General features: G+C 41.1%; 1 protein-coding gene and 1 long non-coding RNA gene across 4 annotated transcripts; one reads left to right on the top strand and one right to left on the bottom strand.

The window, feature by feature from the left end:
• The first annotated feature begins 1,208 nt into the window (after positions 1-1,208).
• LOC103142168 (cyclin-dependent kinase 12-like) lies at positions 1,209-23,860 on the top strand. 3 transcript variants are annotated; one of them, XR_001662852.1, is made up of 15 exons: positions 1,209-3,336; positions 4,669-5,361; positions 5,745-5,924; positions 6,025-6,164; positions 6,263-6,433; positions 7,111-7,300; positions 7,578-7,634; positions 8,087-8,188; positions 9,397-9,474; positions 10,425-10,541; positions 10,621-10,752; positions 10,830-11,053; positions 11,567-11,989; positions 13,205-13,752; positions 23,431-23,860. XR_001662852.1 is itself a non-coding variant. In XM_007558077.2 (14 exons), the coding sequence occupies exons 1-14, from the start codon at positions 2,174-2,176 to the stop codon at positions 13,624-13,626; spliced, it is 4,062 nt and encodes a 1,353-aa protein (XP_007558139.1). In that variant the 5' UTR covers positions 1,209-2,173; the 3' UTR covers positions 13,627-14,697. The 3 variants fall into 3 exon arrangements, 2 of the variants coding, with proteins under 2 accessions (XP_007558139.1, XP_016529860.1); XM_007558077.2 differs by lacking the exon at positions 23,431-23,860 and having other exon boundaries at positions 11,567-11,959; positions 13,205-14,697; XM_016674374.1 differs by lacking the exon at positions 23,431-23,860 and having other exon boundaries at positions 13,205-14,697.
• LOC103142170 (uncharacterized) lies at positions 14,641-21,725 on the bottom strand. The gene is made up of 2 exons (XR_476661.2): positions 20,018-21,725; positions 14,641-15,952 (listed from the first exon to the last, which is right to left on the bottom strand). It is a non-coding gene; the product is annotated as an uncharacterized LOC103142170 (long non-coding RNA).
• Positions 23,861-25,036: the final 1,176 nt, after the last annotated feature.

Below are 25,036 nucleotides of genomic sequence, written 5' to 3'. Positions count from 1 at the left end.
AACGTAGCTCAGCTCATTTAACTGAGCTACAAAACAGTTTGGTCAATGTATGTTGTTTTTGTATGCTATATAAATAAATTGGCATTGATAATGATATTGTCTTAAATGAAGAGAGATTTAACATTTTAGGGAGTTCAGGAATATATCTAAATCAATGAAAGGATTATTTAGATTTAGGTAAGATAGAATTATCAAAATTATTTCTATTTGCTTAATGCCAGAAAACCTAGCAAGAACTCTTTTTTTATATATGTATTGTTTTTTGTGTCTTTCTTTGAATTCAGAAGTTTACATGCAAGTCAAGCTTTTGGCTTTCCTTCCATAAACTCCTGACAGGTAAATTGACACATTTGAGTTAATTGGAGTCATATATGTGTATGTATTTTAGGCCACACCTGAAGCACACTGCTTTTTGGTGTGGCACAACAGGAAAAATCAAAAGAAATCAGCCAAGACATCAGGAAGACAATTGTGGAGCTGCACAAGATTCATCCTTGGGAACAATTTCCAGATGCTTGAAAGTGCTGTATTCATTTGTTCACACAATTATATGTACATATAAACATATACTGCTCAGGAAGGAAGGAGGCGGGTTCTGTGTTCCAAAGATTAATGCATTTTTGTTCAAAAAACATAGATTAATCCCAAAACAAAAGCCGAAAACCTTGTGAATCTGGTAAAACAGTGTTATTATCCAAAGTGAAATGTGTTCTGTAGATGAGCTGAAAGGTCTTTCAGGGAGAAAGAAGGCTTTATTGGAAAACAAACATAAAAGGCCAGGTTGTAGTTTGCAAATGCAAAAATATCTAAAACCCACACACAAATACAGTCACATATATAGCTAATATTTTAATCCCTGGCATCATGCTTTCAGCTAGAGGCTGAAAACCAATACTTTAATCAGAAATGAAGAATTTAAAACATCAATCTGTGCATAATTAATCAGTCTAACGTGTTTCAGTTTGTGAATCAAGTTACTAGAATAAATTACTTTTAAATAATATTCACCTTCATTGAATTTGACGACTAAAAAGCGTTTGGTTCTTTTATTATTTATATGTGTTACTTACATTTCTTCAGTATTGTTAAGATTTCTTTGAAACAGGTTTGTAAAAAAAGTGTTCTAAAAACAATAACATTTTTATTGTATGAAGAAACTCTGAAATATGATGATGTTAGTAGGTGTCAAATTAAACCCACAAGAAAAGTACAATATGAGGACTGCTTTGTTTTTAGGAATCAAAACGTGATCATTGTATATTAACTGACAGGGTAAAAACAGTTGTTGAGCAACTTGCCACCTTTCTCATTCCCGTCGCGCCATCGCGAGAGCAGTAGGCGGGCTCTTTCTTGCGATAGGCTGTTACTGGAATACCTTCGAGATTGACTGCACCCCCTCTTCCGGTTAATTCGCTGGTGCGCAGAAGTTGCTAGTCACAGGAGCCACAATGGCGATTGTAGTCTTCTTCAGATAGGGCTGTGGATGATACAAAATCCACCAGCATCGCCCTAAATATAGGCCTGGTTGATTTCCAGAGCCATTAATAATAAACAGGAACATCTACTACACACGAAAATACTATAATTTCTAATCAATATTGAATCTATAGGGGATAAAACTTACATTAAAGGGAACATGTAAACAGCACCAACCGGGTCAAGTTTTCATTTTGTTGGAGAAACGAGCGTCTTTTACTCAAGGCGTCTGCTTGTTTCTGAAAGCTAAGACCGTTATTCTGTGGAATAATAATACGTTTTCTTAACTTGGCACCGGACAAGGACACCTTTCACAAAGGGACTTTTTTCTTTTTTAGGAGTCTGCTCGCTAGCTGTCGATCATTAGCTAGCTGTGCTAGCTACGTTGAGACGGAGGCGACACCACAATGCTCCTATGTTTGGTTTGGACCTTCCTCATTCAGTGACTGTCTCGGAGTGCTAACTTTGCTGCATAGGAAAACCAACTTGGATTTTTTTGTTCTTGTTTTGGAAAACTTCTCCGGTGAGCTAATGGAATGAATTGGCGCTGAGGAGGACTGTACGTGAGCGGCCTAGAGTGTTTATTTTGTGCTTGTGTTTGTTCTGTTTCTGCTTTGCAACTCTTTGTTTTGACATTTGAAGTAGCCGTTGTTTTCTTGTGGATGAATCTCTCGGAACACGGAAGCCGGCGTGAGGTATGCCAGGGTCGGACCGACACCATGGGACCAAGAGGAAGACTGTTTCGAGCGGCGGCGTGCCACACCAGACCCAAGGCCCAGCTCACACCTCTGAGGGAAACATGACGAGCAAAGACAGTAAGGCGCTGTTAAAATCTTCCATGATATCTTCGAAACGAAAACGGCATAAATCAAACAAACCTAACCGAGAATCCGTGGCGGTACCGCGACCCGGAGTTTTTGCCCCCGGTAATACGGCGCCTCCTGGTGTCAACACGGTGAAGCCTCTGGTGGAGTACGACGACATCAGCTCCGACTCGGACACTTTCTCGGATCCCCCGTCCAACAGGCCTTCTGAGAGGGGGGTCGTGGACCGACTGGATCCCTCGCCTTCTCCCGAACACGATGGGGACGATATCGTCATAGAACCTGAGCGAGAGAGCAAGGGTCAAAGACACACTCGGAAAAAGCCTAAGGACCCTAATAAAGTCAGAGACTCTGGAAACGGGGAGCATGGGTACAAGAAAAAGAGCAGCAAAGATCGTGAAAAAGGTAATTTTGGGAAAGTCAAGGAGAAAGCGGCTTCATCAGGCTCCTCGTCCAAGCGCCAGCTCCAACCAGAAGGTGACACCAAGCGTGGGGAGTCAACGCTCTCTGTACAGACTGCAGCCAGTGTAGGTAGCACCACATCCTCCACATCTTCATCTCGCAGTAAGGAGAGCGGTCGCTCAGGGAAGTCTCATAAAGAAAAGCAACAACGGAGAGAAGGCCGAGGAGATGGAAACCGAAGCTCCTCCCATAGGAGCCGGACAGACAGGACTCACCGCAAGTCCTCCAAGAGTCACAAGTCGAGCCCTAAGGTGAAGCTGTCAGGCAGGGGAAGCCCTCGCAGAAAGGGCGCCAGCTCTGCTGTACCACCCAGTCCCAGAAGAGGCAGTGAGAGTCCACTGGGCTCCAACTATGGACAACAGGGGGATGACGGGTACTCAAGGCGGAGGTTAGCCCAGAAGAGCCCCAGCCCCTACAGGGATTTGTCCCGCCGCAGCAGGCAAAGGTCGGACAGCCCTTATGTCAACAGGCACAGGTCCTCCAGCTGTGAGAGGGACAGCAGCCCTTATTCCAGGAGGCGCTCCATCAGCCCCTATGCCACCCGCAGGTCCTCCAGCTTAAGCCCAGCATCTCGGTGAGTACATCTAGGAAACCTTGAAACTAGGGGTGCACCAATTGTGGTTTTTCAGCCGATCGCCGATTACCGATCTTTAAAAACCATGAACTGCCGATTCCAGTTTTGGGCGATACTGATTTTTTAAACATTTTTTTGTCTGAAATGTTGCTGAATATAGCAGGAAAGCTATTATATTTAGTGGGGTGACTTATTGTTAACTGAAAATGTGTAGACATGACTTGGTGGGTGGGTCTGTCAGTCAAACCTCTCACAGAGTAAAAGAGTACAGGGGTTAATTTTTAGACCTTTGCAGGGGTGAATGAGATTGGTGTATAAAATCAGCTGATCACCATAATTAAGGAAATCGGAGCTAATTTTTTTTTTGTTTTTGTGCAAACCTTTAAACTTTATAGGTGTTTACCTGGCTACATCTGAATAATTAAGTGTAGCAAACTATATAACATTTCAAGAGGAGAGTTGAGAAGTAATCAGGAATGTCTTATGGAATATATTAAACCTGCTTTATTGGTTTGAAGTCAGGTTGAACTGTTAACAGTTTCACCCTGACAAACCTGAATAATTGGAATAAGAGTAAAAACTTTAAGCTCAACCATCTTTACACTAAAAAAATCTTTTACTTATTTCCTTTTTTATTATTATTTTAATCTTGCAAGTAAACTAAGAATAGAAATAATAGATTTCTATGATAACATAACATAAATTACCACTAAATTCCAAAGCAGATAATTTCTGGTTAATGTTATTTTGGTGATAGAACTGCATGTTGTTAGTCTGTTGCAGTCGATCAGTTAACCCCAAGATAAATTAAAATTAGCTCAATTTCCATTTTGAGGGCCAATTTGGTTTGCGTCCATTTTATTTATAGTTTGAGATGTAAGTGGGTTTTATTTATTGTTTTTGGCTGTCATGTTTTTTGGATATTAATATCTTCCAGTTCTAGTGCTAAGTGTTTACAAAAATAAAAGTTTATTGATCTTTGAAAGGGCAAACTTGCAGTATTATGCCTTTATCAATAGATTACTTGAAAATGGTCTCAAAATGTCATTATTGTTGTTTTTTGTAATAATTACTTGGACAATTTAATGTCCAGCTAAATTTATCGTGACAGGCCTCATTTTCTGAATAGGACAATAAAAATCAAGTCTATTAAAAAAAAGCTGAAATGCATGGAAACATTTTGTACATTTTAGATTAATAAATTGAATGATTGTCTATATTACATAGTGATGACATTTTTAAGGTTATTTCAGTGAACATCTGTATTTAATAACTTTTCAATTGTGTTTCGAAGATCTTTTAGGGTGGCTTAAAGTTTGTTTCTTATTTCAGACGCTCGGGTCGTTCCAGAAGTCGTTCCCCGCTGCAGTACTCCTCTCGCCGCTCCTCGTCTCGTTCACGCAACAAGAGGCATCCGTCTTCAGCTTTAGGAGGCGGCAGCTCCCACATTAGTCGTCCAGCTAGCCGCTCCCCCCCTGCATCCCGCTTGCCCCTCAACTCCAGCCTGGGTGCAGAGCTCACCCGCAGAAAGAAAGAGCGCCTGGCCGCCGAGGCGGCCGCTCGCGCCAACGCCAGCGGCACCGCTTCCCCTCTTCCATCCACCCCAAAACTCCCCAGTTCCACATCTTCACGGCCCGCTAAAACTGAGCCGCCACAGGTAGAAAGAGACCCTGTAGCAAAGGTGGAAACCCAGGCTCAAGCAACAGCACAAATAACCTCTGATACTCCCAGGAGCGAAGATCAAGTTACAGCACCTTTACCATCCTCTCCCACCAATTCCTCTGCTCCTCCTCCTGAGCCTTGCCCTCCTGTTCCCCCCTCACCTGCCACACAGGTGCCACCCCCGCCACCGCCGCCCCCTCAGCCAGAAGCGGTTAATCAGCCCGCCACTCATCACATGTCCCAGGGTAAATCGCCAGGGTTTGTTCCTGCACGCAGTCCTGTCCGCCAGACACCACTCCACAAGACATCCACTCTGCCACCCCTCCCTCTGCCCCCGATGCTGCTGGGAAACACTCAGGACAGGTGAGTCGTCTCACACGTTTCCAATATAGACCACTTATATAGACCACTTTAAATTATAACATAAAAAATTGACTGCTAGGAAGCAAAACGTCAAGATACGTGGATACAGATTTTTGTTTTACAGATTTTTTTCACTGCTTTTACTTTCTAAACCTGAACAAGTATTTTTTCTCTTCCCTAAACTGAAAGCAAAAGCTATTTTTGTTCCCGCAAGGTTATATTACCATTTTGTCGTTTCAGCCATTCCTCTGTTAAAGTAAACCACCGTGGTCACATAAAAGAGAGTTGTGCTCTTGGATCGTTAATTTGGTGGATCATTTTATTTATTGGAACATAAGAGAAATTAAGGTTAATCTCTGAATTAGTTTGCTTTGCTCTGTCAGCCCAAAGAAATCCACGCCTCCCCAGCGTCCGTCAAGAAAGGAAAAGACGTCCAGCAGCCGGCCGTCTCTCATCGATCTCCCTCTGCCGCCCACTTTGCCTGGAATCGACTCATCGCCGCCTCAGTCGCCTGTCCGCCAGCCGCCTCCTGGCCCCCAGCAACCCCTCAAAAAGAGACCAAAGTCAGAATCTGTTGTCAATCCCCCCCATTACCTGTTGTTGCATCATTACTCCCACATAATCCCACATATCTTTGTTTTTCTGTTTCTCTTTGATTTCCAGGATTTGTTCCCCACGTTATGGTGAGAGAAAACATAACCTGAGTGACTGGGGGAAACGCTGTGTGGACAAATTTGACATAATTGGGATCATAGGCGAAGGCACATATGGCCAAGTGTACAAGGCGAAGGACAAAGACACAGGTAATGGACAGGCTCGCTAAGCATTTGCGACTATTCCAAGATAATATGAACTAAATGCGTTCTACTGTAAATCCTGTGTGCGTCACTTATCTTTACAGGGGAACTTGTTGCTTTGAAGAAAGTGCGGTTGGACAATGAAAAGGAGGGATTCCCCATCACCGCCATCAGAGAGATAAAGATCTTGAGGCAGCTCAAACATCGCAGCGTTGTCAACATGAAGGAAATCGTTACCGACAAGCAGGATGCACTTGACTTCAAAAAGGACAAAGGTACGATGGCTACAAAGATAGTCAGACATGTTTTTTTTTTTTGTTTGTTTTTTTGCTGTGAATGGGGGAAAAAAAAAACATTTCTGTTTTTAATCTATGACGTGACAAAGTGGATGGTCTTTAAGCAAAATGTTTACTGTCTAAGAGCACAGAAAACTTGGTGTGGATTTCCTTTTAGTCTTTGTATTTTTCTGTTTGTTTGGGTAGCTCGAGGCTTTGGAAAGCTTTACTTATCGAGCGCTGGATAGAAAAACAAACATCGTTACTCTTGCTTCTTTCAAGATACGCCTTTACCATACAAGTCTGTAGAGCTGCTCCCATTTAAACGCTCCATATGGCAGCACTCCAACTGAGAAAAAGAGTTCACGTGTGTTTAACAGCTTATTACATGAAGGATTGGGCAGCTGTTTGTGAACTTCATTACTTCAATTCTTATTCACTCACAAACTGTCAAACAGTATTTTACACTGTTTCTCTGACATTTAATAGTAGTGTGTGTTGTGCTCTGCTTGTCTGAGAATGGGCCACCAGAATAACATGTCTGGCAGGGAAACCCAGACGCCCGCTTCCCCAGCAACACCCCAGCTCCTTCTGCTCAGATGTTCCTACCAGCCTCAGCTGAGATTTTCTGAGCTTATACTTCTCTCTAAGCTGTAATCTTTTCCATTTGCTCTCAGGTGCATTTTATTTAGTATTCGAGTACATGGACCACGACCTGATGGGCCTCCTGGAGTCAGGCCTGGTCCAGTTCTCCCACGAACACATCCGCAGCTTCATGCGTCAGCTCATGGAGGGCCTGGACTACTGCCATAAGAACAACTTCCTGCACAGGGACATCAAATGCTCCAACATACTGCTCAACAACAGGTCAGAAAACAAACTCACTCCAATCAACATTTATTTGGATTGTGATTGTTTGTGATTACAGTTCTGTCTTTTGTTGTTGTTTTTGTTTTTTGTATATTTCTACAACCCATCGGACTAATGACCAAACTTTTCTCTCCCCCCAACACGTTGTCTACTCTTTGTATTGTTCCATGAATGAAACAAAGTAAATATGGTTTTAATAAGGAAGTTGGTTAATGGAGATAAAGCTTGTTTGCTTTGTTACTCATGCCAGATGTTGATATTTCTCTGTTTGCAGAGGTCAGATCAAACTGGCAGACTTTGGTTTGGCTCGACTTTACAACTCTGAGGAAAGGTGAGCGTGCGTTTATTAAAAAAAACAATAAAACATAATAGATAAACACACAGTCCGTTTACATTCAACTCAAGTCCTTAAGAGTGGTTATCCTCCAACTTTTAGAGGCCTCCTTATTCTAGGGGTACCTGTATCAACCGACTGGTTCATTACCAGACTGCTGCAGAACTGAATCACATGTTGATGTTGTAACTTAGGTTTGTTGGTGCAGGAGAGCAACTCTTAAGGACTGAATTTGGAGACCCCTGTTGTAGTCCATATCAAATTTTTGGGGTTTGCATGAATGAATTTTTAAAATTGTGTTGTTTTTTTTCCAAGCGAGTAATTCTCCAGTAGATGGAGCCACAATCTTTTTACTTGCATCTGAACCATTTCTGTTTGGACACACGGGGGCGCAAGTTGCGTGTGAATGCCTCACAACATCAGTGTTCTTTGTCCTCCTTCCCCTGCAGTCGACCTTACACTAATAAAGTAATCACACTATGGTACCGTCCCCCTGAACTGCTGCTTGGGGAGGAGAGGTATTCCCCAGCCATTGATGTTTGGAGCTGCGGGTGAGTCTAAAACTGTCGTAATGGAACGCCTGTTCAGTCAGTCAGAATCCAGCATTTTCCTTTCTTTGTTTTTGTTATTTAAAAAAACAACAACAAGCCTTTAGACATAATTCTCTTACCGTGAAACAACTTTTACAAAAGCCGAATGGTTTGTTTTCCAAAAACAGGTTGTCCAGTTTCATTTGCATAAACCGTACCAAAATAAATGTTGCGATTTATAAGTGTTTGTATTTTTATAGAATAGTTCTAATTAACTACCAGATGTTTTCAAAGCATTTCTTCTGCAATGTAAGCAACAACATCAACAATTTGCAAGATTAATTGTTTCCGTATCGTTTCTGTTTCTTTGGGGAGCCAGACGAATTTTAAGCTCAGCATGAATTTATACGGTTAATAAGTACTGAAGGTTTTCCTGCTACTTATAATTATGTGTTGTAGTAATACTGGAACTCTGTTTGTGTTTCTGATCTATAATGATTTACACATTTACACATCCCCTTCCATACAGTAAACTACTTTACTTTTTTTTTGTTTTTGTTTTTTTTCAAATATTTTTTTTTTAGTTTGCTATTGAACATGTTAAAATGAAAATACATTTTGCAGTTTTAATTAAAAAACAATAATCAAACTTTCTATGGCCATCAGCTACTTTTAACTCGATAATTTTGGCCCCTGTGGCAAAAAGTCTGGGCAGTACCTGTTAATCTTGTCATCCAAGATTCTTTAAAGCTGTTTAAAATTTCTACAAAAGTTATTTAGTAAGTGTAAACATGACAAATAGTATTTTTAATGCTTCCTTGGGATTAGGGCCAATTCTAGCTACTTATGAACTCCACAGAACAGGTCAAGTCTATGTTTATATTTGTAAAGCAAAATGTATTTTCTTTTTTTTTTCTCAAATAATGTTAAAAATCTCATGTCTTATTTTTCTGAACCAATTATGTATTATCACGTTCAAAGAATGGGCAGCTATATCAGCAAATGAGTGATTAGAATACATATATTTTTCTAAAGTACTCTTGAAAATTTATGTCATTCTAAGAATAAAAATGTCTTTTGTTTGTACATTTTGGGCATTTAATAAATGAAAGCCAATTATTTCCCTATTTACACAGAAAGTTGCATAAAGCGGGGCTGCTGCGCTTCATGTACAATATATTTTTATTGAGCGTACTAACTTCGTTTGTGTGTTTGTTTTCTTTGTTTAGGTGTATTCTTGGGGAGCTCTTCACTAAAAAACCAATATTTCAGGCAAACCAAGAACTTCTACAACTGGAACTCATCAGGTACAGAAACTTCTACAGCCCCAACGTGTTTTAGCCACTGTCGGCCGCTTTAAAAACCAGAACTCCACTAGCCTCACAAATAAATCGGATCAGCATTACAACTTACGTCAGTGTCATAGCTCGTCAAAATAAATACAAATTAGGTTTTTTTCCATTGAGTCCTTAAGAACGTCTCTCTAAAAATAAGTGATTCCTTGTAGTTTTAATGAATATTTACAGAAACAATATGGAAAAAAAATAGAGAAAAAAAGTTACTGATGAACCAATCTACAGAAAACAAAAACATAACTTTTGATGAAAATTATGACTTGTTTTGATAATTCATTTTGAACTTTTATGACCGTTTCTAATCCTAGAGGGGAGCTTAGGACAGAAAATAGGAGAATGATCGGTTCAGGACAAATACAAAATGCCTTGTATGTGCAACTCATGGGACTGGCTGTATTTCCATAGATACGTGGCAGCTACGTCCATCTGTAGCTTAGAAACACATCTGGACACAAACGACAGATGTGGACACATCTGGACATATCCAGATGGGTTTCGTTTTGTGAGTTTGAACTTCTTTAGGTTCCTCACTTTGGATTAAGAACTAGGTTGCTAGTGCAAAGTGTTTGTGCTCAGAAAAGTTATGAACGACTTGAACCAAGGTATAAAAGCAAAGTCCAGCAAAGCTTTACTCAAAGTTAACAAAACAGTTTACTGTACAATAGTGTCTTTTGCTTTGTTGGTTATTTGCTGTCATTCTTGGAAAACAACCTTCCAAAAAAAAACGTTAGATTACCTGAGAGTTACATGCCTTTTATAGAGGAAGTGAAAATAAAGAATGAAAAGAATTGTCTATGATTTTCCTCTGTGATGTTGGAGAGTTTCATAGATTGTTTCTATCTCAAACTGCGGTTTTCTTCAATCATACCACATGATTAAAAGCTCCCTTCCGTTTCCTGCAGCCGTCTGTGTGGAAGTCCTTGCCCTGCGGCGTGGCCTGATGTCATCAAACTTCCACTCTTCAACACCATGAAACCCAAGAAGCAGTACAGACGGCGGCTACGAGAGGAGTTTGCCTTGTATGTCGCCTGCCAAGCGCTCATGTCAAATCTGTTGTTTCCTGTTAGCTTTGGTAAATATTTCTGTTCCTTTCTGCAGTTTGCCTACTCCTGCTCTGGACCTGCTGGACCGCATGTTGACCCTCGACCCTTCACGTCGCTGCACATCGGAGCAAGCTCTTCTCAGTGACTTCCTTACTGATGTCGATCCTGGCAGGATGTCGCCACCAGAGTTAGTGTCGAAAGACTTTTAAGTTTAAGATTTAAATCTGTTCAAATTTTTGACCTGTTTGCGCTTCCTTTGTCCAGTCTTCCTCATCACCAGGACTGTCACGAGCTGTGGATTAAAAAGAAAAGACGTGCACGTCAGAGTGGGTTGCCTGAGGATGTGCCTGTGCCCAAAGTGCCCCGTAAAGATATGGCTGGGACCTCCAGTGGAGAGAACAGCCGACCCCAAAGCAGCCCGCCTGGAGCTCCGCCCCCTCCCCCAGGAAAGCCGCCCTCCACAGCCAAACTGGACAGTGAGCTGTCAGGTAACAGATCACCTCCAAGTATTCGGTTTGGGGGAAAAAAAAGTCTTTCCTGTGAAAAAGTGAAATAAAACCAAGTCAAATTCAGGTGGACTTTGTAACTTCTGCTCCAATTCTGACTGGCATTGTTGCCCTTCTACGTGTAGGCATCAGCTATGATTAATTTAACACAGTGGTAGTGAATGGAAGCAGCTAAAAGTCTGACCTTTTCTACATCAACCTGTAATGTAGCTGTGCTTGTGGAGACGCTGTCGAGCCACTTAAACTTTAAAAGCTTGCATACAGTTAGATTTCCTTTTTTCTTAATATGTAATTTGGTCCGCTGACATGTTAAGTAAATGAAAGTGCTGTTATACATGATACATGTACAAAAATGTGAGTATTTACTTGTTCATAGTCAGGAGTGGTCCTTTAGTCACAATGCTGTCAGATTCTTATCGGTGTATTTTTTTGACTTTTTTTTTTTTTTTTTACTGTTTCCAGTTCATGTTTTTACAAATTACTTTGTATTTCCAGGTCTTGGAGCGGCTGCAGAGCAACTGAATCAAACTGAGCTGGCCGTGCTGCTTAATCTCCTCCAGGGACAGACTGACCTCAAGCTGCCCCAAGTGGCCCAGCTCCTTAACCTCTCTGACTCAGACACTGTCAGCCAGTTGCTATCAACTCTCAGTGAGGCCTCTGACCACCAGGGGGCTGCAGAGGACCAGGCTCAGCCTCCTGCCGCAGCGCAGCCTCCCGAGCCGCCTCCGGAACCCCAGGAGGCCTCACCCACATCTGGAGAACCTCCGCTCAGCCAGGAAGACCAGGCCAGCCTGCTGGCTCTCATTCTGGGCCAAATCATAAAACCTCAAACCGAGGAGCAAAGCGATGAAAGCAATGGCGTTAAGTCAGAGGAGGCGCTGACACGCGGTTCGTCCGCTTCTACTACTGATTCCAAGGGCAAGTCTGGGTTTAGTCTTTAGAGAGTGAACAAAGAGGAAACCAGTCAGGAGGGAAATCCATAAAATGTGTAAAGCAGAGGAAATCTGTCCCAAGACCTATAAACTTTTCTCAAATTAGATTTTAGATGACCTGATGAAATGAACAATAATCCAAATGAATCCGGCTATTAGACCAATCATACATCAACCCATCTGTTATTGACAAATATTCATCTCCTTTCAGCACCTGTCTTTTAAAAAAAAAGCAAAGGAAACTTGTGAAAATTTCTTGTGCATTTGGCTGTCATGTGACCCAGGTAAACAGGTAAAAGTTTGTGCACATGGACATAACCAGTGCACGGTTGAAGTGCTCAGTAAAAACCAAAACCTAGTCGAGTGATGTTCAGCTGCGTAAAATAAAAAAAAGTTTCACGCTGTGTTGTTCCCATGAAATCTCCCTCTTGTTTCTTTCTCACTGTCTTTGTTTCTGTCTTTCATTTTCACATGTTTTATCTTCTTCACTTCATTTTCATCATCAAGGAGGTGTCGTGGCTTCTTCGCAGGAAAACAAAACAGTCTGTAATGTCAGGATTTTTATGAAGAAAATCTAATAAATTATCAAGTGAAAATAAATATTTTGAATCTTTTTAGATCTCACCTGCATGTGTTTCTTTTAAATTTGGTTTGTCACTTTTTTTTTTAACTTTCACTCAGTATTTAGTATAAATATTAAGCTGAATCACTACTTATACTGGAAACAATCTTAGTCTTGTTTTGGTTGCACTGTTCTATAAATATCACACACTGGTGCTTGGATCTCATCTTTTTCTTTCAATACACACAACTGGTTATATGGGAGGAGTGCCAATATTTTACATGCAGTAAATTGAACTTTTTAATGTTTAATGACTAATGATTAAAATGATTAGTCATGAAAATGGGTTCATTAACGATTTTAAACCTGGAAAGTTGCCTAAATTTTACTGTTTCACAGCATTTATGGCCACGTGAGCGGAGAGCAAAGAAATGTTTATATGTAGTTAGTCATGTGCGCCCCCTTGTGGTCGACATGGGAATTTTTAGCATTGCTTAACTTTCAAGTTGGACTTACTCAGAACATTTTTATGTAAGTGAGGTGTAGAACATACTGGGGGTTAAAAAAAAAAAGAAAAGCTTAACATTTCTGATCAGTTTTCCTCTATTTTTAATTCCTTCTGTTCTTTGGGTCCATTAGATGGTGGCGTGTCAAAAAGGAAACAAGTTCTGCCTGACCAGTTTCCTCCAAGCGGTGAACAGCGCCCCCCGTCTCCACCCGGGTCCCCTCCAGCAGCTCCTCTCCTGGTGAACTCCCAACAAGCCGAGTCAGAAACTCGGCCTAGCAACCAGGACATCAGCCCTGCTGTGGCTGCTGCCTTGCTTCAGCTCATCTCCCAGCAGGACCTGGAGGTCGTGACCTCCAAGCAAAGCAAAGACCCCTCCCCGGCTGTAGATGCCGCAGGCCGTGAAGAGCCCACCCCACCCTGGGTTGCGGACTCTCCCGTTAAACCTTCAGCCCCAGCTGAGGCCCCGGCAGCGCTGGGTACCGCCGCTCCCACCACTTCGGCGCAGTTCCCCAAGGACCAGGATCTGCGATTTTCCCATGGAGCCGCCCGCTGAACCCCAATCCACCGGTGACCTTAATGTTGGGTATCATGAGACAGCTCCAGCAGTCCTGGCCTGAAGGGAAAGGAAAGGCAGATGGAGAATGCAGCCACAGAAAGTGACTCACTGGACCAAGAGCAGGTAGTGAAAGTCAAATCAAAGATTTTGAAAGTGAATGTCTAAAAGGAGGAGATTTAGGTTTTTTTTTTCAGGTAATGAACGCATTTGCCTAATGGAGCAAGCTGTTCTGTTGCCTTGGTGGGAGTGTTTGGACATGGGGTCAGGCTGTCAAGGATTAGTTCAGGTTGCAACACTCGCCGCCTCCAAGTCTTTGCTCTTTTCCAAACATCGACGAGGCCGGACTGCTAAACTGAGTGCTATGCAACTGAGGCTTAATGATTGTCAGCTCCACTGCAGTGGCCCCCTTTCAGTGTGTTTCATTGTTACGGAGAACAATGTTTTTTTTCAGTTTATTTTAAATGGCGAGCTCCTCCTGTTTTCAGTCTGACGTTTCAGCTTTTCCTGAGCGATCTCGGGTATGGTGGGGCTTCAGTTCTGCTTTGAGTGACCACTGTGTACGTTTTTCAGAGCATTTCTTTTGTTTTAAACCCCAAACCTCAGCAGATTGGGACACACTGTCCTACCTGAACTGTGACCCTATGACGTGCAACAATCATTTCTTTAACAAGCCTCTAGTTCTCCTGTTTCTGACCCATAAACGGATTATATCAAAACATTATACGCCGCTGCTCTGCACATGCTACTCTAGTTCACGTAAAGTTGAATAAATGCACATGGATTTATCTGGGCCGTAAGCGCGTCGCCTTTCTGACAACTGTTGCAGCAAGCCCCCTCCCCCCTCATTTTCTTTCTTAATTTTTGATTAGATTATTTTCTACATAAAGTGAAAAAAACGCTTTAAAAAGTGACGGTCAGCCATTTTGCTTCCGTTTTTTGCTTTGAAGAAAGGGAGAAGTAATGTCTGTAAAATAAAAGACAGAAGAAACGACAAAAATAATTGTAATTGTGTTTTTGGGGCTGTGGGTCGCTTATTAAAGGTTATTCCACCAGATGGACTACATACCATTTCTGAGCGTTTCTGTGTGAAGTGACCACTAGATGGTAGACATTTCCACAAATCCCAACTGTTTGCTTTTCTCATAAAAGGTGAGAACTGCAGTGTTGGCCAGGTTACGGTGCTACGAGTTGTTTAATTTTGAGTCAGCATGCTGTCTCTGAAGAAAAAAATGCACAAAAAATACTGAATATAGGACACTCAGGTGTGCAGTAAAAGATTCCTGGAAAATCTCATTTGACCTCAGATATTAGCATCATTTTTAAATGGTTCTCTCTTTTTCAGTTTTGCACACATAGTCCCAAACTGATGCACCGTTTTTATATTTCCACGTTTCCCCTGTTAAGACCACATACTTGTAAAAGTTTGGCATTTTATGTGATATAGTCCACAAAAGTAGATTTGGGATTCGTCCCTTGCAGCGTAGCTCAAATGAGATTGGATGGAGATAATCTGATCAAGACGACGCCTAACAATTGATCAACAGCACCTCAGTACCACTGGAAGGGAAAAAATGCAACAGGATGTTTTCTGATGGAAAAGCTTGGCTTTTTTTGATGAAGGAATTTTACCAAAAAACTCTTTAATGTGAAAGTGAAAACTTGGTAAAAAAAAATCTTTTACTAAAATGTCTAACACAGACGCACCTTTGGCTGCAATCACAGCACAGACCGTCTTTTGGTCTCAATCAGACTTGCACATCTGAACTTGTTAACTTTACTCCATTCTTCCTTGCAAAACTGTTCAAACTCTGTCAGGTTGCTTGGGGGTCAGCTTTGAACATCCCTTTTCCACTCCAGCTACAAATTCTCTTTTGGATCAAAGTCTGGGCTTTGACTGGTCCACTCGTACTGCCACCACCATGCTTCAAAGTGGGGATGTTGTGTTTTTGTGGTGATGTGTAGTGTTTGGTGTCCATCAAACTGTGTCTTATCTGATGACCAAAAAGCTCCATTTTGGTCTCATCAGACTGAAGAACTTTCGTCCATTTGACCATTAGTCTCAAGATGAGCGTTATTAGTTTTCATGTCTCTTTATGCCTCTCTTCCACAAAAAAGAGGCATAAATCCATAATTTTTTGATGGATGTAGCTGGACTCCAGAGTATGTTTAATGCCTTAGATTTTTCTGTATCCATCCCCTTACTTATACTTGTCAATAACCTTTTCTCTGATTTGCTTGAAGTGTCTTTATGTGTCTTTATGTCTTCCATACTCCAGTCACTTGCGACACACTCACTGCACTCCGGTGATCTCCATTCCACTCACTGAGAATACAAACACAAGATAGCCAGAACTGTTGAATCAGGTCAGTCACTGTAAAGGAGCCAAATATTGATGCAATATCATTAAAGAGTTGTTTTGGAGGGATTTTAAAAGCAGTAAAATTGTTAGAACATTCATCAATACCTTTTAAAGGCACTGTACCCGACCAGCACACCAGGTATTCGTGTTGTCTCGCAGGGGTCAGGGAGCATTTGCACTGGACAAAAGAGCCTCAGAGATTTTCTCTGATCAAAGTTGATTCACTCTGAGAAGAATTTATGGCAACCAATGATGTTAAAGACATCAAGGAAAGCGCTATGCGTCACCAGAAGTGGTGGTGGTGTTGGAGTGTGGGTAGGTTGGGGGTCAGCTGTGACCTGAAGGGCCACCATTCAAGAAGAGTGGGACGCCATGCCTCAGCAGACAATAAGTCGACTTATGAACAGCAGGAAACATCTGCAATTGATGCTCAAAGACACAGGACATTATTGAGACATTGACATTTTGTTGTTGTTTGATTTTCTTTCAATACTTTACGTTGAGGACATGACCATGGCAGGCTTCCACTGTCATATATTATTATTGTAGCATCAACCTTTTTATGGTTTCTATTATATATATTTAAAAATAATAATTGATACGTTGTTTCAGGCTTCCTGAGAGAAGTGGCTGTTTTGATTACAGTAGAAAAGGGGTTACAGCAATATCCTTATTTATGCATCATATAATAGTCCCAACCTTTATTAGATCTTAACATTCTCTGTGTTACATTTATAGACTTAAATAAAAGTGAGATTTTTCTCCAATCAGCAGATCAAGGCTGTTTAGCTGACTGATGTATTTCTTATCCAGCAAAAATGCGCAAGCAGCTAAATTACACATTTTTTTAAAGTGAGCAGACTTGTAATATTGTCTCCAACCCAATTAAAGTCGGATGGATTATATTCCAACCCAGTCAGATGGAGACATGACGTCTCCATGATTGGTTCTCCCTCTATATCAATCATATTTATACATCAGTTATTCCCCCACTTGGTTTGATCTCTCTATGAAGATCCCGACAGGCAGCCAAGGATCATAAACCTTAGATGGGCAAACGCAGAGGCTTCCAAGGATGGTGCAGATTGTGTGTGTGTGCGTGTGTGTGTGCGCGTGTGTGTGTGTGCGCGTGTGTGTGCTGGATTGGCTTCACGCACACAGAGACCAGCTCCTCACTTGGCACGCTTACATAGCCGCTTACCCCTCTGGCCCGGCGAGCAGCTGAGCCCTCTGGGTGGGATACCCATTCAGAGAGGAGGCGGAGGGAGGCTCACCTGCCCTCTAGCACAGGCCCAGTGTGAATGAGATGAGACGGTGCTGCATTCTGTCTGATGCCTCCGCCCGCCGGGACTCCAAATAATAGTGAATGTGCCCGCGGGGACTTTCCACTGGAGGATGTAGTGGGCAATGCCAGCGCCAAGTCACAAAGACGAGACGAATAAATCAGGGCTGAGGAGAGACGAGAGGGAGGCGAGCGAGGCAGCGCCATCAATCAGAAAGAAGCACCTTATGGGGAATGCCCAGAAATGTGCCAATCTGAATCTCACCGTCGCCATGGCAGGGGACAGTCTGCGGCGATCAAAATGGAGCCTTTGAATGCTGGCACTTAAGTCAGCTGCAGCGATTCTGGGAGACTTCCAGACAAACGGTGAAATTGCTGAGGGTTTGTTTGAGTCTATTCGTGCTAACCTGATTTAATGAATGTTTGGGTTTTTATTTCAAAGACTGATTGAATTTTCTGAGTCCCTCTCAGATCTGGTGGTGAGCAATATTAAACACCTGGTTTGGGTGCCATGTGATATTTAAAGGATCTTTGAGCAGCCCTGAATTGAAACAGAATGGAACAATGCCAATTTTACAGCAAAAATTCACTATAAAGAGAGACATAGAAGCATTTTCTCGAGATTTCTACAAGCTACAGACAGTTTCTTAAATGCCACATGGTTGAGTATTTATTTTCTTAAATTGTACCACCACATTGTAATCTGGCAGCAACCTCAGAACTCCCTGTACTTTTTAATTTCCGAGGAACAAATGAAGCAGTTTGATTCTGTTTAAACCACCGTGCCAAACAAAGGATGTTATGCATATCAATGCAACTCTTGGATAAGCTTAACAGGATTTTTAGAAGATGACAATTGAACTAGCAAAGCGTTAAACATTCCGAAATGTTTAATTAATCCGTCTAATTCTTTTATTTCTCATTTTAAAACTTAATTTGAACATATAAAAAGGTATCAATTAAAAAGTTCTTAACTACCTCTATAGAACACAACCCAGCAATGAAAACATGAGTGTGTGCAGTGCCTTCTGCATTTTGTCTTTGTGAGCAATTTGCCGGTTTGATGACTGAGGCTGTTTGATCAGCTTGTGAACTCGTCGAGGAGAGGCAGGGACTTCCGCAGCTCCACATCCAAGACACACAAAGCCAAATTAAACAAAAAAGACAAATACCAGCCCAGAACTCCAAATATTGGCAAACGTACACATTAAAATAAAAGAAAAGTAGAACTGAGATTCCTACACCCCTTTAGTTGAACAAAATGTGAATCAAAGTCGTTTTAATTATTAAGACAGCTTGCGTGTAAATATTCTTGTCTTCATCAGCTCTTCTTTGTCTATCAAATAAAATTTAATGTCAGCCATTTTGTTTATGAGTACGTCTCTGTTTATGCAATATTTCGAAAACAGATCCACTTCCTCCCAGCTGTGATGTACGGTTTACTGCTGAAACAGCAAGTTTTATAGGCGCCATAATACGACCCCCCCCACCCCCCATTTCTCTTTATTTTATAGTTTTTTCTAGGAAATTTCATGTTACACATGCTTGTTATGTCCGGCCTGGCCCTTTGCAAGCAGACTTTGAGGACGTTTATACCGAAAAGAGGCAGAAAGAAAACTTGAACTCACCCAGGAAACAGTTTACAAATACAAATGCAGCTTTTAATCACACTCAACATACATTTAAAGAAAACATCAGATTTCAATCAGGACTCTGGCTGGGCCACTCCAAAATGTTGCCAAAACTAAAAGTTAACTTTGAAGCTGATGCTTTTAATCCTTCCTTTTAAATGATTGTTGTCTATATAAAAACACATAAACTTTTCATTTCTAAACTGATTAAAATATGTCATCAACAGAAGACCATCCAGCCTCACATAGACGTCCAGGCCTCAATAGAGTTAACGAGTTAGCTAACGCTAGCACTAAGAAAGCCACTGAATCCCTCTGGATGGTGTTTCCCAAGACAAAACTGACAAAAACAATGACAAACTGTTTAATTATACTATTCAAAAGCAGGCAGTATAGTTATGTCCCTAAAAGTGAGCACACACAGCGCTAGCATTCACAATGCTAATGCTATGATCACATTGGCCATGATGTCATATAAACACACAGCAAATTTGTGTCTAAAATAAAGTTTGTTGTCAATTTAGCATTATTTGCAGCTTAATACTTTGCTGCTTGCTGACTTGTCCACTTTTATCTTTGACATCCTTAAACTTCAACTACAAAATCACTGCGAGAAGTAAAAATGGCTGATTCGCAAAACTTGGTTCATGACCTTGTTTAGCACTTCCACAGCTAATACTGTGACGTAATAGTTCAAAAAAACATAGTAGGGAATAAAAAGAAATCTTAACGCATGGAAAAATCTGACTCAAACAGAATATAAAGATATGCATGAAGCACTGAGATAGACTAAATTCAGTCAGGTGTCCATTTTATTTTATATTTGTCACTACTTAACTTTAGGACAAGTGGTGCTAAACACAGATGGCAAAAATGACCAAGCATAGACCATGAAGAGGAAACTCTGCTTTGGGTCTTCCAACAGCAGTGAGGCTAACCGGAGAGACTGTAATGCAAAGAAAAACTCCGGAAAGACGACACTGCTGGCTTCTTTAAACCTATTCTGTGACCTTTTGTCTTGGCAATATCGCCACCTCAGTCAAATTCACACCATCCTCTCTGCATGATGCTGCACTTCTGCAAACCAAAGTCATTTTTCCCCCCCAAGGTCTCACCTTCTTCTTATCAATTCGGTTCAAAAAGCTCGATCAGCACGGCAGCATCACTGCCTCGTCTCCCCCTCGGCGCCTGCACATGCCGGTGCTGCCTCTTTAAGGGCAGAGGGGCTGCTGGGAAAGCAGTGAGAGAGAGGGTAGAGGTGTAGGAAGGGGGGAGGGGGAGGGGGCGCGGGCCCTGCAGGACCATTTGTGCTGAAGCTCATTTGCACAGCGACACTTAATTGGCTACAACAATTAATTAATGTGTTGGAAAGTTGGCACAAAAAGTTCATTTAAGAGGGTTTTAATAAGCAATTAGAGGAAAAGCAGCGAAGAGGGGGAATTACTGGAGAGGAAAAGAGGAAAAAGCAGAAATGGAACGAACGTCTGGCTACAAGAGACGTGAACGCCCCTCTGTAGCTGACTGCCGTGCTCTGTCTCTTCCGCTGACCTTTCACTTTTGAAGAGCGGATGAATGATTAGGCGTCATCGCCGCGCCACCGTATCTCTCTCAGATGCCCTCAAATCCGTGTTCTTAAGTGGACTCAAAAACCCACAATGCCCTTATATCGCACACGTCTTAACCTCGGTGGCCCCTCGGTGCCCCTCCCTCCCCTCGTTCTTGTCCCGGTGCCCAGTGTAAAATATCGCATGACTAATGAGCAGAGCAGGTTGGAATCCTGGGGAAGATGTCCTTGGAAGACGAATGCATTTTCAGCAGAATAATTAACTTAATTAACAAATTCACATGCATATTCATCAGCCTATTAATGTCTGCTTCGCGCTGCTTGATGAGCAATGCAATAATAACCGTTTCATTTGCATATTTGCGTTCACACTCACACCCTTCCCCAAATAATGAAGAGAAGATGGTGCAGGAAATTCGGAAGGGTAAAAAAAAAAAAAAAAAGAATGTCGCTCCCGCTCATCCTGCACGAAAGTGAGCAACCTGCACATGTTTACACCTGAGAAGTTTCTTTTTGGCTGTTTCTGCTGCGTGCCACATCAGCTTTAGTAAAACTTGAAGTGTCTCGCTGCCTGCACCTCCAGCCTCCTTCCAAAGATCACCGCGGCTCCCTCTCTGCTTCCTCTCTTTCAGCTCCAAACTCCATCTTTCCTTCCTGTTTTGCGTCTCCTTCTATCCCCTCGTTTTACTAATTAATCCCTGTCATACTTCTGTTTAATTTATTTATTTCTTGCGTTTGAAGTCTGCCTTGTCTGCCTGTCAGTGTAATGTATGTTTTGCAGGAGAACTGTAAAGCTCTGTGTGTGTGTGTTTGTGTATACGGCTGGTTTGAAACTAAAAGAGCTGTGAATGGGGATAGAAATAAACAAATAAATGTGGGATGTGCATGTTCTCCAACTTCCTTGATTTTTGTTTTTGTTTATGTTTTAGGGGTTCATCCGGCATGTGCATCTGTGTACTTCCCTTCAATACGGATTTGTATCGAGTTCAGATGATGCTGCCTCTAGGCAGCATCATCAGTTACTCTCCTTGATGGTGTGTGTGTCTTGGGAGGCATCACTGGCTTTATATGTGTGTTTCTGTCTCTTTAGATTCAACATATACTGTATTATCTACACTTTTATTTGCTTACAAATTCGTCTCTCTAATATTTTAGATGGCAGCAAAGTGATGGTAACATTTTGGTGCTTTATCAAGTTCAACAGTGTAACTGCCTTTTCTTTTAAGGAGGAAATATGCGTGTGCGTGCGTGTGTGTGTGCATTTGTTTGTAATACCTTGTGGGGACGATTTTCCTGACATATACTACGTTGTGGGGACCTATTGCTCCTTGTGGGGACCGGAGCCTGGTCCCCACAAGGGGAAACCCTGTTTTTGGGTCAGGGGTCAGAGTTAGGGCTAAGGTATGAATTGAGTTTTGGTTAGGGATAGGGTTAGGTATGTGATGGATAGGGTTAGGAAAAGGGTAAAGGTAAGGTTTAGGCTGTAGAAATGAATGCAAGTCAATGGATGTCCCCACAAAGATGGCAACACAAACATGTGTGTGTGTGTGTGTGTGTGTCTTCGGCCAGCCTGTGCTCAGACACCAGCAGTTTGTGGAGCAAGAATAAAAAGTAGGGAGTGATGCCAAGTGAGTCCCTGGAGAAAAATAGAGGAGACAGAGAGAGAAGAAAGAGGATGTGGAAAGGATTTCGTGCACACACACACACATACACACACACACACACACACACACACACACACACACACACTAAAGGAGTCACTTACACAAAGAACACTAGCTTAGCTGTAGTGAATTACAAAGCTCACACTCATTTTAGATAAGGTTTATAGTTAAGATGGTCAAAACATACGGATACTTTAGCTCTTATCAGAGGCGGCTCAAGCATATATGAGGCCCAGGGCAGAATTTCTTTAGGGGTCCATTTCATACGATCATTTTTGTACTCTACATTCAATTCAGCTTGATTTATCGGTAAGTATCGTCCCAATAATTAACGAAATTTGTCTGAAAATCACAGTCCCTTAACCTTATTATTATTTTTATTGTTATTTAATTAGAAAGGATGAAGGCCTAAACATATGATCAAGAGTTATGACTTGTTTAGTATTTTGAAAATAGAAGCCAAAAGATTGATTGGTAATATTCTGGAAAATGTAAGCATCATGTGACTGTTTGTGCCCAAGCAGAAATTCAAAATTAAGCTTAGATCAATAAAAGTTTAAACATTTCTTTGAATAGTTTCCTGCAAATATTGTTTTCAAATTTCTAATAGGACTATGTCAGTTCGGAAAACGAGATTTAGTTGCCAGTTCATAATAAAGCTTACAGATGTTTTTTTCCAAATAAAATCTTCAATATTCTAAGGTTTAGCTAATTGCTAAAATGCAGTAGGTTCTGCATTACTAGCATAATCAAGCCAATGATGACACAGGGATTGTTAACTCTTCAAAAATAAAGCTCATGTTAGATTCAAGAAGGAAACTTTCAGGTGTTCAAAGAATACATTATTGCGTTATTGGTTGGACCCAACCAAGGCATTAAAAAAGTGACTGCATTTGGGTTTTTTTTTTATGGTGTTACTCAGACGTAAGCCAGACAAAATATCCTTATTATGCTTTCTCACTAATCCACATATAAACAATCACACTGCGGCCTTAATAAATAACATCCTTTTATTTATATTAGATAAACAGCTACTAAGTTCACCAAGTGTTGCATCATCGGATTAAAATAAGATTGTAAGAATGTTTTATTTGCAGTTTAAATTGAATCTTGGACCTTTAGCAGAGCTTGAGCTCTCAGACAGGTCAGAAAACCTCTCACTCTCAAGTCCTCGCAAAGATAGAAGCAGAAAAAAACACGCACAGCTTGAGGCCGATCTCTCACCTTTTTGTCTCTCTGTCCACTCTCTCCCTCTCCTCTCCTCCCCTCCGTCTCTCTCTTTTTTTTCTCCATCTCCCAGCTTGCTGAGGTGACACCCTGTGTGTGCAGTGTGACACTGAGCTGTCACCTCCCACTCCTTGCATCACACCTCTGCCCCCTGCTGGGCAAACAGCGTCACGGCATCCAGACGCCGCCTCCTCCACCTCCTCCACCTCCACTGGCACCACGGAACATAACTTCACATTCTGTCACGCTTTCAGTCAAAGCTTTCTTTTTGGACTGAGGTTATGTGATAATTTCAAACTATTTTGCAATTCCAAATATTTATTTATATTCTTGGTTTGATCATGCCACGATATTTTTTAACCTACCCCAGGCACTTTGTTCAGCCCTCGCAAAGATGTAATAAAGACTTGACATAGAATTGGCTTTATTGCAGAAGCATAATTTTACACTACAAAATAGAAGAAGAAAAAAATCCAACCTTCAATGTCCATTGAGGCCAAAAATAAAATAAAATAAGTCTTAGATTTTTTTTAAACTGCTTTTTTTATTAAAATGACTAGTTTTACCATATTTACAGCACTTAATCTTTTATTTATTGTATTGTATTGTACTATATTTGATAAAGATTGCGCATAGAGGGATCTGGATTTTTTACCTTTCTTCTTTGCTCAATCTTTAATGCATCCAGAGTTCTGGATCCTCTCTGATGTCTCCTTCTCAGCAGTTCAATGTGAGTTTTAGGCCTTAAAACATGGAAGACGGTTAATTTTGATTCCACCTGGAATGTTTGTTTTCTGAAAGTTCATCATTAGTCTCATAAGAGTAAATCAAACAGTTTCAGGAGGGTTTAGCAACTCCACATTTTTGCATTTTTGATAGTAGGATAGAAAAGCTTTTTTTTTTTTTTTTCCTGACATGCCTCCGAAAAAGTTTCCTTGGATTATAGATTGCTGGTTATGAAGATTTGTTGATGTCAAGAGGTCACTATTATTTTCCTCCAATCCTCAGTGATATTAAAATAAACCTGGTCCTGAAAACCCTTTATATTGTCTAAACATGCTGCAAATAAATATAAAACTAAACATTTTTTTTATTGTTAGACTACTCTGAAACCATACAATTTTCCGTTTGTTTTTCAGCCCCAACAGCATCCTCGCTATCTCAGACATGATGATCTCACTCACATCCTAAATTTCTGACCTGCTACGGTCCTCGGTTTCATATTTCCAAACTCGCAACTTGACAAACTGGAGAAGAGCCACAGATTCTGACACATGCAGATGCTCTAGCATCAAATTAATATCTTTTACAAAGACTTTTTTTTGGCCACTGTTCTGCAGGTTTGATGAATATTTTAGCACTTGCAGCAATTAACAACAAGAAAGTCAAGAAAGTTGCCAGGAAGTAAAACTGAGAATAATTTACCATCTTGTAAACATATGAAAGAATTGGATAAAAGAAATGGTGCATGATCTTTTTATAGGCTAAAGGGGATTTGAAAAAAAACAAAACAAAAAAAACAACTTGGGTTTTAACATAATCAAAGTACAATACTATGAAAAATAATTGTTCCTCATACAGGCTTCTTCTGTTTTCATGTTTTGTGACACTTAAAAGTTTCAGATCATCAAAGACATTTAATATCAAGTTAATCTGAGATATTACAAACAGCAGCGTCT

This window comes from Poecilia formosa, unplaced genomic scaffold (genome assembly GCF_000485575.1).
Source record: "Poecilia formosa unplaced genomic scaffold, Poecilia_formosa-5.1.2 Scaffold94, whole genome shotgun sequence".
In the NCBI taxonomy this organism is placed as follows: Eukaryota; Metazoa; Chordata; class Actinopteri; order Cyprinodontiformes; family Poeciliidae; genus Poecilia; species Poecilia formosa.
Note: the sequence above shows the minus strand (reverse complement) of the source record. Positions and strands in the feature narration are given on the sequence as shown.

Bases quoted from the DNA above. Each gene is read 5' to 3' on its own strand.
- LOC103142168 (XM_016674374.1), top strand. From the start codon at position 2,174: ATGCCAGGGTCGGACCGACACCATGGGACCAAGAGGAAGACTGTTTCG. The intron at 6,165-6,262 runs GTAATGGACAGG...TTATCTTTACAG, and splicing joins GGCGAAGGACAAAGACACAG to GGGAACTTGTTGCTTTGAAG. The intron at 7,635-8,086 runs GTGAGCGTGCGT...CTTCCCCTGCAG, and splicing joins CTTTACAACTCTGAGGAAAG to TCGACCTTACACTAATAAAG.